Source organism: Denticeps clupeoides, chromosome 6 (genome assembly GCF_900700375.1).
Source record: "Denticeps clupeoides chromosome 6, fDenClu1.1, whole genome shotgun sequence".
NCBI lineage: Eukaryota > Metazoa > Chordata > Actinopteri > Clupeiformes > Denticipitidae > Denticeps > Denticeps clupeoides.
The window spans coordinates 18,895,888-18,908,779 of NC_041712.1; the positions used below are offsets into that span (position 1 = coordinate 18,895,888).

General features: G+C 41.1%; 1 protein-coding gene across 4 annotated transcripts in view; it reads left to right on the top strand.

The window, feature by feature from the left end:
• The first annotated feature begins 251 nt into the window (after nt 1-251).
• camk2a (calcium/calmodulin-dependent protein kinase II alpha) overlaps nt 252-12,892 on the top strand; it is a 40,530-nt gene continuing 27,889 nt past the window's right edge. For 2 of the 4 annotated variants that reach the window (XM_028984269.1, XM_028984270.1), the window contains exons 1-3: nt 254-576; nt 5,080-5,174; nt 11,565-11,624. In XM_028984269.1, the coding sequence (XP_028840102.1) occupies nt 515-576; nt 5,080-5,174; nt 11,565-11,624 (217 nt within the window). In that variant the 5' untranslated portion in view covers nt 254-514. Of the gene's footprint in view, nt 577-5,079; nt 5,175-11,564; nt 11,625-12,892 lie in introns of all 4 variants that reach the window. The other 2 variants (XM_028984268.1, XM_028984271.1) reach the window with 2 other exon arrangements.

Here is a 12,892-nt window from a genome sequence, read left to right on the forward strand (position 1 = left end):
CTGTTATATAAGATGAAATCTCTGAATGTTTTTTAGTCTTAATTTATACCCTAACCCTAACCCTATGACATTGTAAGTGAAAGTGTCTCGGCTGTGTGTCTGGGTATTCTTTTCCACGTATGAACACATGTCTCCGCGGTAGCCGACTCGCATGCCTGTCTGTGCCTGGCCTTGTGTATTCGGTGAGGAGGGGGATGCAGTTGCCATGACGATGCCGCTGTGTATTCAGGAGTGCCGTGCAGGGCCGGGATTGGCAGAGAGGAGCAAGAGCGGGCGGGTGGAACGCCGTAGCAATCCTGTCACCCAGCATCTCCCCTTCCACATCCACTCCGCAGATCAGCAAAGTGATAGGGAGACGTGCCCCATTACTTAAGCTCCGTCCTTCCCACCGCTCCCGCGCCACACACCGACAACTAACAGACACCAAGAACCAACAACAGCAGAAGCGAGAACACACTCCATCCGGGAAAAAAAAGACAGGGCTTTCTGACTGACAAGCCATCAGAGATCCAGCATGGCTACCATCACCTGCACCCGGTTCACTGAGGAATACCAGCTTTTTGAGGAACTTGGCAAGTAAGTGGTGATGCTTTCCCCTTTCTTTTTCATTCCTCATAAATCTAACTAGAGAAATCTAAGAGAAAAGTAAAAAAAAGCAGGGCTGGGGCAACCAGAGGTCTCACTGGAGTTCGAAGAGGTCATCACATTGTGATGTAAATACTGTACGAGTACGATGCAATCAGCATGGAGCGTTCTAATGAGACCTATAGAATAACGCAGACAAACAAAGCAGGACAAAAAAAGAGAATAATGAGGGAGCTGCTGGATGGAGAGACGAAAGCAAATGGGACACACGGTGCACCGGGCACTTAAACTTGAAGTGGAAACAGGTGGTGCGGGTGACTGGGGAGGGGTTGTGCTCTTTGTTTCGGCTACAGTGTGACATGCGTAAAGCAGTCGGACTTGCGTGTTTAGATCCAGAGGTTTGCTGAGCTGGAGTGAGGATGTGACGTAAATAATTGATATCTCAGCGTGGTCTCTCACGAGCACTCGCACAGGTTCTCTCACAGAAACATCTAGAAGGTGGTAGCATCTCGAAGATACGCAGCTGGAAAGACAGATGCATGTGCACAGGTGAACCGACACCTGCTGCCAAGGCTGTGAATTGGCTCCTGGTCTAGAGCTGACATTTTTAAATGTAACATCCTGCTGTGCATGTTTCAGAACGTCAATTCAGGCATGTACAGGAGGCAAAGCGTTCTGCTGAAAAGTGAGCGCTGGGCAGCCCCCTTCGCATACTCGAGCCGTAGGAATGTGCCGTTGCGAGCGGTGAGTGTTCCGTTCCCCCTCGCCGAGTGCATGTAACACCTACAAAGAGAGGGTCTGTAGACCCCAACTGGCCCCCAGCCCACTGCTTTCCTCCTACACTTGCTCTTCCTCAAATAGCGCGCACACACACACACACACTCACACATGCACAACACTGGCTGCTAAAGCCAAACAGATTACATAATTCCATTTGGAGGAGGCAATTCAATGCTCAACGGTGGCGAAAAAAAGGAAGCGTTATCAAGGTTTCTGCAGTGTTTTTTTTTTTTCAGAAAACATCAGGTTATGCATTTCAATGGATTCATTTTTGAACTTTCGTTTATATATTTTTCATTTAATGCATAAAAAGGGAAGAAGCGATCCTCCTGTGCCGTCTGTGTGAGCATGCTTTCGGTGTGCGCTGACAACCAGCAGGGGTAACTGCATTTGTCAGCCAGCTGGGAAGTGTCCCCCGCCCATTCGGATAGATTACACAGCCAACAATCTGTCCTTGTGTCGTCTCACCATTCAGTAGAAATCACTAAGAGTCAATTACGGCGCTCGCAGATTACAGTGAGGAACGGACAGGGCTCGCTCTAATTCTGTTTGTAGGGAATTACTGCGACTGTCTGCTGCGCCGTAACGAGCCCTCGGCCCTTCATCTCTTTGGCTTCCTGCGGGCCATGCACATTACTCACACAGACAGAGGGGTGGGAGTCGGAATACAATGGCAAGACTGGGGTCACAGCACAGATTCAGTCTGGCCTTATTCTTCTGCCACAAAGAGTTCACTGCCTGGACTAACAGAAAGTGACAGATGTGTTATACCAGCAGGCTGCTATTGGGGCAATTTGTTAACTGGTTTTCGAAACCAGATCCCCAATTGCGGCATAACAGACTCTCCAACAACAATATCCACAGAGCTCCTCATAAAGTCTTGGTGGCTTTATTTTAAGGCTCTATTTTATGGCAGTGGTGGCTTGGTGAGTAAGGAAGCGGACTCATAAATAAAGGGTTGCAAGTTCAAATCTTGAACCTCCATGGTGCCGCTGAGGTCCTGTTAATCAAGGTACCGTCCCCACACACAGCTCCCCGGTCACATTTCATGGCTGTCCATTGCTGACTAAGGGTGAGGGGTTAAATGCAGAGGACACATTTCATTGTGTGCACCATGTGCTGTTCTTGCTGTGTATCACAATAACAAAAACACAATTTCACTTTCATTGCATTACGTTTTACACAAATTAAAGTTTAAAGTGAAGTTTAAAATGAAGTGATTGTCACATGTGATACACAGCAGCACAGCACACGGTGCACACAGTGAAATTTGTCCTCTGCATTTAACCCATCACCCTGAGTGAGCAGTGGGCAGCCATAACCGCCGCCCGGGGAGCAGTGTGTGGGGACGGTGCTTTGCTCAGTGGCACCTCAGTGGTACCTTGGCGGATCGGGATTCGAACCTGCAACCTTCTGATTACGGGGCCGCTTCCTTAACCACTAGCCCCAATTAAGTGTTACTACAATTGTTTTTTCTCAATGTTTGCGTGAGAAACTCCAGTGTGAGATCTAAAACTCCCTGCACAGATCTTTAATTGGGCATTCCGAATTTTTATGATGTTAATAATGTTCATTATGTACTCTCTGAACAATATAATTCATAAATATTATATTATATTTAGAGTTCAGGGTAAAGGTTTACATATACTCTAGGTGGGCCCTTTAAAGCAAGGGTATATGGGAGTTTTGGGAGGTGCAGCCATATTGGAGAATAACAGTGGTGGATGAAGAACACATACTATGTTCTTGAGTAAAATTAGAGTAATATAATAGGGTAATATTTTACTCCAGTAAAAGAAAAAAGAACAAAAGTAAAACTACAGAGATTTATCGTGGCTCTAAATCTAATTTTAAATATCAGACATCTTTATCCAGAACATCTTACAATCAGTGGTGACAAGGACAGTCATCCTGGAGACAGTCAGGGTGCTCAGGGACTCAGGCTTCATACCACTTTTATATTTTTTGCACAGACTAAATCTTTGGAAGATGAAAAATGACGGTCTGAATGCTAGTAATGAATGTGAGTTACTGAGCGCTCACCACTAATGAGAATTGATGCTGAGTTTTTAATGGACTAACGGACATTTTGCTTTTCATCTACTACTGTATTTACAATATAATTATCTTGGGTGATCATTATATCATATAATGGCTTAAATCGTATAATATAAGCAAAATTTACTAGATGATAGATGTGCTCTATGCATTTGAAAAGACTAAATCCGATCACCTAAACTGTTTTTGACCAGTTAATGCAGCACATGTAAAATATGCGCCTCGCTGAAACTCCAGAATCGCGAAATGAAAAAAGATGCCATGATATGGGCAAAATATTGAATGGCATCTGATAATCTGTCTGCATGTTTGGTTTGGTGGAGCTGGATACAGGCACAACTCCACTCCAATTTCATCAAACTGTGCGTGAAAATAGATTTGATTTTCCAGCATCAAAGTTTAAATCATTTTGATCACTTTTATCACTTTTTATCACTTTTATTGCTAGCACTTTTATCTCATTTATCACTGAAAAACATACAGTGTTGCCAGACATATCAAAATTATTGCATTTGTATAATAATTTTGCCTTCTGTACAATCAATAATCACATAATGTAATTTCTCAAAATACAATCATTTTCAGCTACTGGTATGTTGAGAAACAATCATAAATTTCCATCAGAACGAAATTGTACCTATACCCGTGTCCTTAGATTAGGAGTTCTTGTAAAATTAAATTGTATTGGGCTGAACCAGGCACAAAAGGTATTTGAGTCCTTCTTCTTTTCTTCAAAAAAATCTCCCAAATAAGGCCCCGGATGTTCTGGCAGGTCAATAGCCACATGGTGTAATTTGGTAAAATTTGAATCTCGACGCTCCGCATCTTAGTTTTGATCTAACATCTCAAAGGTTAGATTTTTTTAATGTAAAAAAATTATTTTGAAAAAGTAGTGGAGTAAAAAGTAAGATTTTAGACATTGAAATGAACTGTAAAAAGTCTCCACAAATGTAAATACTTTAGTAAAGTACAGATACACAAAACAAAATAATAAAATTACATTTATTTTGTTACTACCCACCACTGGAGATGAATGAAAACGTTTCTGTAACTAGTTGGAGTTCAGTGCAAGTGCATTTTCAAACAGGCAAAAGTGTATCATTTTGTGCAATTCCAACAATTGCTTCTTAACATTTGTCATACCTGTACCCTACTTTTCCCTGTTGTCCTTCCTCACATAGTCTGGCTTCCGTACATTCATTTCTTCTTTATAAGGTTTTTTCCCCTCACATTTGGATCCTCTGGCCATTGGCCAATGTAATGTAATTGGGCAGTGGTCGCCTAGTGGGTAAGGAATCGGAGCCATAATCAGAAGGTTGCTGGTTCAGCCACGAGCGCCTTTCATAGCTGCTCACTGCTCACCAAGGGTAATGGTTTAAAAGCAGAGGACACCTTGTGTGCATCGTGTGCTGTGTTTCACAATGACAATCACTTTCACGTAACTCCTCAATGTAATGCAACACCTCCATTCACATTTGTCCAGCCTTGTTAAACGCCATTGTGTCTTTGTACTCTTTGTATCAAATTTACAGACCACCATGTAAAATAACTTACTGCAAATGTAGATTTGAATTTATTTATGATAAATTCAATTACATGATTTTCCTACTCCCTGTAGTTTTGTTTAACCAGGTTATTGACAATTGTGTTTCCCAGGGGAGCCTTTTCAGTGGTACGCAGGTGTGTGAAGGTCCTCACGGGGCAGGAGTATGCAGCCAAGATAATCAACACCAAGAAGCTTTCTGCCCGGGGTAAGTGTCCATTTTCTACTGAAGATTCACCCGCCTCCATGTTCCAGTCCTGCACTGAAACATAGGAACATCTGGCGCTGCTCAGGTATGTTGCAGATGCCATAGGGAAGCACAGCAGCCATTGGTCCCACTCCACAGCATTTTTTCAGGCTTTCGATTGTTAAAATGCTCCACTGATGCCGAACCAAGAAGTGATTGTTGTTCTCCTTGTTAGAGCTTGTTTCTGTAGAGTGTTTCGTCAATAGGTTCTTCAGGACTTGTCTCCCACTCTAGGAGTTCTCAGAGATGGTGAAAGGGAACACCACAATAATGATTCATGCTACCAGCCGCCTAAATATGGACCTGTATTATGTCACATAAATTAAGCATATTGTGTTTTGCACAATTTTCAATGCTCACTGTATTAAAGGTAGACAGCAGGAGAGTTGAAGAGCCATCAAACAGAACCAACATTGTTTTGGAGGTTTTTTTGTCAGCCGAAATGAAAGATGTGCAGTCTAGTAGAAGCTTAGGAGGATCTCAAATGCCCCTAAGGTGCTTACACCTCCTACACATAATCAATGCATTCAAATCTACTTTCTTAGATTTCATTTTGATACACAGATTAAAACCTGACACTAAATCAATACATATTTGGGGCTTTATAAGCCCAGCTACCTTCTGATGTTTGTCCTATCCTAATTAATGGATGATTTTAATTAAGATTAATCTTAATTAATCTTGAGATTGGCCCTTTATTTTCCAAATCCTATCCATGGAGTTTGAATCAGTTTTTCCTTTGGAGGACTTTCTCACTGAGGACTTGTTGAGGTCTGTGCATCTTCTGATGTTCTGTATCACTAAATCTGTGCTAGCTGGTGGGTCAGGAGAAGTTGGTTACTAATCGACTTGCTGCATTGGCCCATCGTGGGTACAGTAAACCGAAGGCCTTTACAAGACCCGGGGAGATAAAAGACAAGTCCGGACTGAGTACTGTCCATATATGCATTAAAAGGATGTTTAATTTTATACATTACCTAATGCATTACATAACATCACAAAAAATTCATTATATCATTTTTTAATAATTGTTCACTTAGATTTGAATTGTGCATGTAAGACTATTCTGCTGGAACTATACTGGTATTTACTGAGGTACAAAGGATTCCAAATTCATGCAATTTCATTCATGATTCATGTTGTACAGAAAGAAAGATATATGAAACAGGGTGATATGTGAAATACAGCCTCCCACCCCCACACACTGAGCATGGTTGATGCTGAGAGTGAGACAGGAGACAGCAACAGACCCCCTTTTGTTTGGAAATCTTCAAACAGCAAATGCTTGAAATCGTAGCAGCTTGAGGAGGACAGAGCTTCCTCTGCAAGTGACAGGACCGTTTCACCCTCCTCTGCTGTTATGTCTGTATGGACTTTACTAATGGATAGCATTTTTTAGTTTATTAATTTATTTATTGAAGCCTTCCTACACAGTTATGAATGTGGGTGGTCAATCGGCGATTATGCTTGAGCTCTGTAAAATGTTCTGTTACACCATACTGATTTCTGACTTGCTGCAGCAGGGCATGAATATGTAGCATGTAGAAATGGAACATGTCATGTTCACCAGATCACCATGGGTGATGATTCCATATCATAATGTCATATTACATAATCCATTCAATCCATTCAAAATGTATTAGAATCTGTAAAGAAAGTGTGCAGTCATGTCTTGTGTCATGGAAGATGGTGTACATTTTACGTCTTATGATGTAATCTGCACTCACGTTTTTATGACTCAGTCCATGCTCAGCATCATCCGCAGACACCAGACACCTCTGCAAGCAATTAATGCAAAATTGATGGGTACTGCTTTAGGAACACTGTAGTTCCAAATGTTTCTCATTATTTGTAGCAGAGCTTTAGTTGCCATGGAGTTGGGAGTTTTGGCTCGAATATATTTTTTCAGTTTGTAGACTCTTTGTCACATTCGTGTGGGTGGTCTGTTTAACTCTTTAAGACCAGTAGCAATGATAATGTGCTTGTTCTTTTAGAGCAGGGTGCACCATGAGTGTTCCAACATCATTTGAGGCAGATTGGATAAAAATTATGTTGTGTGCATGTACCTACCTGGTTAAGATTATGTAGCTACCTGGTTAAGATTATGCACATACTCGACACACATCCAGGTTTGACTCAAATAATGTTGTCACAGATGTCATAGTGTTTCAAAAAGTCACAATGGTTCATACCAAGTTAAGCCCTTCAGTGGCCAAGCAAGTCTCACTTCTAGTAAATAAGGGGAATGTGAGAACAATTACGGCATGTAGGAAATACACTACATATGTTGTGGAGAATACTCCAGTTTTACTCCTAATTATTGGTGCTAAAAACAATCTTTAAAAGTACTCTTTGTCCTCTAGAAATAAATGCATTTCTACTGAACAAAAACTAAATGTAAGAGCTGAATATCAAAAGACATGAAGGGTTTGATGTTGAGTAATCGGTCAGGGGGTCAGGGAGAGACTTTCATATGAAGAGACCCATTACGTAGTGACTCCTGCCTGACTCCAGGGATCTCAGAACATGGCCACTCTCACAACTGAGGACTACTTCAGGCAGGCGTAGGCAAGCTGACTCACCTTAGAAGAAGGTAAAGGATAAAAAGACGGGGTAGAACAGAATGAGAGAGAAAACCTGGGATTTTGGGAATAAGAGCTACTCAGGGAGTGGGCATGGATGGTTGGGGGTGGGCATGGAGTGGGCAGAATGGTACAGAAAACACCTTCAGATATCCATATGACACATATACTGTAGTTTTCCAACATTATATGGTAAATGCAAGTACTTGTAGGCTGCTCAAATTGAATTTATTATTAACCAGAGATTTTCAGTGAAGTGATTGTCATTGGGAGACACTGCAGCACAGCACATCAAGCCATGAAAGGCGCTCAGGGAGCAGTGTGTGGGGACAGTGCTTTGCTCAGTGGCACCTCAGTTGTACCTTGGCGGATAAAGATTCGAACTGGCAACCTTCTGATTACGGGGCCGCTTCCTTAACCGCTAGGTCACCTCTGCCCCCAAGCACTATTCAATAAATCAATATGTACCAATGCATTTAAAATAGGATGCAAATTTACATATTTTCTCTTCTTCATGATATGGACACCAAGAACTATTTCTTAATTTTATTAATAATATTTCATACATCTAAATAGTGTGTCAGAGGGATTGACTTAAAATATGGGCTAAAAAAGAACATATGAGCAAAGAAAAACTGAGCAAAAAATATGAGAACATACTACAACAAAGAACATAGTAGCAAGAAAAATAGCTAATGGTTAATTTCAGCAGGACTGAGCAGCTCATTGGTGGTTGGTGATGTTTGATGTCTAATGGCTTGCAGTTTCTTGCGAGACATGATACTGCATAATAAGTGTGAGGGAAATACCTTTAAGAAAATGAAGGCTCTCAATCAGCACAATCGAAAAAGTTGGGCAACAATATTTATCCATGTATTCTCCCTAGTGCAATGTGCATGTGTTAATGCAAAACACGTTTATCATTTCAGGAAGAAAAAAACTCATTTAGACACAATCCAAAAGAGTGGAGAACCGATGGTGTGCCAGTTCTGGGTCTCACTCACTAAAGTTCTTCAGGTCTTACCCACTCTACTCATTATGTACTTTAAGATAGGAGCTGCTTCCATTGTTCATCATTTCACCATTCAGAACAGATGCTCATTTTCAAGATGCTTTCAGAAGTAAACTTCTTAAAGTGACATTCATTGACTTTCATCCATTTGTCTACATGCAGAAACTCATGAAATCAGTCATCTTGGTCAGTTTCATCTTTCTCAGCACACAACATTGTTATCATGATGGCCAAGTGAGCCAAAATATCCCCAAACACAAATCAGCTCACTATCATGGACATTTGCTTAATGAACACACTTCCGTGTTTTATATCACTGTAGTGAATATTAAAGAGTGTTTCCGCTGTGCAGTGTATATTGTGGTGCTCTTCAGAAAGGCTGCTGAATGTGAATCACATTTGGCTTTCTTCACTGTTGGCACGTGCTGAACATACTGGCAGATTGGACAGCAAAGGTTGTTTGGTATTCTGTCTATGTGTGTGTGTGTGTGTGTGTGTGTGTGTGTGTGTGTGCTGTCATGTCAGAAGGCACTGAAGGTTGTGCTGAATGCGATGGGATTCTCAGACAGCACCCTACCGTCTTTTCAGAGAGGCCAAAAACGCCGCCTGTCTGTTTGGGTTTCCTACCCAGTTGCATATCTGCAAGAGTCTGTGGTGTGTGTGTGTGTGTGTGTGTGTGCATATGTTCATGTCAGAGTAATGATACACACCTCATGCAATTCATAGCTTTTTTAAATGATACAGATCTTCATCAACATATTAGTACGTCATTCAATCACTAAAAACCATACTTATTCATTTTCAACTTAATGTTCTGGCAAAAAATATAAAGTGTTGTGGAAACTGGAAACATTTTCATTTTGTAACCAATATTCCCATCACAAATAAGTGCTGCATATCCAGTTCAGGGTAAAATGGCATATTCTGTGGTGTGTGTGTGAATGTGACTGCACATGTGTGTATCGTGTGTCATTGGTTTTGAGGGTTGTGAGGTCGGGGGTCAATAAACCTTTTTAAACAGCTACTTCAGTGGCCCCCAACAACACCATGCTGAACACGTTTCCTCATTTACCTTGAATTTACAAGAAATAATTATGTTCTTTTCACTCTGTCTGGTGGGAACTTCCTGTTTGTCACCACCTATACTGTGTCTGCTTTTTTGAGTGGAGAAATGTGGGGCTGCTTAGGCGCCTTAGGGACTTGCAATCATTGATTCAGCAATGAATTCTCAAAAATGTGAAAAGTTGTCGTCATTGTGAAACACTGCAGCCATGATAGGCACCTGGGGAGCAGTGTGTGGGGATGGTGCTTTGCTCAGCGGCACCTCAGTGGCACCTTGGTAGTTCGGGTTTTGAGACCTTTCGATTACAGGTCTGTTTCCTTACCCGCTAGGCCACCAGTGTGAGGCCTACTGATCTTACTGATTGTAATAGGTAAAATACCACAGAAAAGATGGTTATGCAATTTAATGTCAATACCCACTCACGTTGAAAATGAAAATGTCCCACGGCATGCTAATAACCCTCTCTTTACAGGCCTATAGTTTTTTCTTATAACTGAATATTAGCCATTTTTCTTACTTTTTATTTGATTTCCATTATTACCCAGTAGATAGATAGTAAGAACAAACTTGATTTAATATTTTTTTCTCATCCCTTTCACTGCCCCCTCCTCCACCCCCTCCTCCTATATCTTAGAATTCTATTCCTGGTGTATTCTGTGGGGTTGCCTAGCAACACCGTTTTGAAAGTTTGCTGCATATCTTTGCTCGTATGTTACACTGTGGGTAAAGTGTACTGCACAGAGATTGAAGGAGTTGCAGATTATACTACAACTGAGCAGCTGATTTGGTGGTAGATGGAGTAAAGGTGGGAAGGTGAATGGAAACCCATCACAAAACCACTTCTTAATGTTGGCACTCCTTACAAAGTTACTAATCTGATAATGAGTTAAAACAATAATGGGTATTTTGAGATTACCATTGCCATTGGAAGACAACAGTGGGTGGACAACCTTTGGACAGTCTGGGATAAGCATCTATTCTCTTTGCGTTGTGGCATGACGGGTAGCAGAAGTGTGACAGGAAACAAGCTGGAAGAGGGCAGTGGTGACATTGTTCTATGAGAGGCTGTAAACACAGAGGGAAATGATAACAATATGAGGATGGGCAGGCACTTTCTTCCTCTTCCCCGCCCGTTCGGGTTACCTCGTTAAATATGAGAAGGAGGAACATTTTTGTGGGGCTGCCAGCGCCACTCCACCCTTATTATGGCTCTCTGTGGCCTAAAGCTGATGACTACCGACCCCGCAAAGATCCCTCAGTTGACGCCATGGTCATCACCAGCTTCTCTGTTATCTCTGATTAGCACGGTGCTTTTCTCCCAGAATTGCTGTTCTCGTTGTTCCTCAAGGAGCCGTCATGAACACACTGCTGCTGTGAATGGGCCTCAGCGGTCTTGTTTGGTTTTTCAGGCCCGGATATTAATCTCACATTCAATCATCAGTCAGGTTTATGGACCTATTATGCACCACGATTGTTGGGTTGCAACTGTGTAAATGTTATAATGCTTTGGTTGATACAGCAGATGTAAATTAAATGTACAATTTTTCTTTAATTGTTGATTTATTTGCATTTCCATTCCAGATATTGTAAGGGCTTTGCTCCTTTTTAGCTCCTACATTTAATTGTTCTATATGCATTCCAATATTCCATTCCAATGTTTTCATTCATTTCTCCTTCTTTCATTTTGGCTTTAGATCACCAGAAGCTGGATCGGGAGGCGAGGATTTGTCGGTTACTGAAACACCCAAACATCGGTGAGTTCAGGATGAGGCAGAATCCAGTTCTGTGTTACTCCTCCACCACATCTTTTTTGTGGTGGAGTATGCTTGGAAAAGATCCAAATGGAATCCATAAAAGCATGAACGCCTCTTTGTACTCTGGCTCATGTATTGCCATTTAATTTGATAGTCACTGTACTGTGAAGAGCTTTGTTCTTCATAGCAGCTTTACCTTTAAGTGGTAATTCGAATTTTATAAAGTGGATATAAAGGGGTCATATGTTGCATCACTTTTAATACTCCAACCTTTCTATAACAGCCATTTCTTTACACCACAGAAAGAGAATTTAACCTCAGTCTAGTTCTAAGATCATGAATAACTGTTTTAATCTGATGAAAAACCATCAGACAAGATGCAATGATCTCAAAACACAATACCACAGCAACATTGAGAACAAAAAGTTAGCATGATCAAGGTCATGAATTCAAGTTCACTATACATTAAATTAAATATTCTTAGCTATTCTAAATGATAAAATTGCTATCTGTTCGGTGCATTTAAATCGCAGATGAATAATATAACCTAACCATAATTTAATCACTATAAAAGGGTAACAGTGTCTTTGTTTGAATACTGACTCTGGAGCTGGGAGTGTAATTTACTGATGATCAGGCAATGGGGCACTTTTCTTAGCCTTCTGCATCTTTAATAATGCATTTCCCCAGCTAGCATGACAAGATTACTACATTATTAATCCAAGAAAAATCATAGAGAGAGAGAGCGAGAGATAGAGAGAGAGAGAGAGAGAGACTTTCTGCTGTTTACTAGGGTCAAGCAAAGGTAGACTTGACAGAAATGCTATAGTGAAATAAAAGAACCGGCAAAAGAAAGTAAATATATTTATTTTGTGTAGAGATTGTATGATGTATGAGGAGTGATGGATAACGACTGAAACACTTGCTGGAGTTATTTCACCTCTCCAGCTCCAAGCAAGGAAGAGGAATACATTTACCACTGCCGCATCTCTGAAGGTTTGGCCCTGTGGCTGTGTGCACATTTAAAAGCTCTTCTGGGAAATGAAGCAAAGCATCATAAAGACTGTTGCATAATCCTGCCCTTGATAACACAAATATGGCATCTTATATAGGGTCACAGGGTTACTCTGATGAGTCAAGTACAGCTTGGGCACACTTAATTTATCTACACATGCAACGTCAGCTCTTTGACAGACCTTAATCAGTATATTGTTCTCCACTGGTTTTAAAATCAATGTTGTAAAAATGTCCAGCTCTGCATTTGGATC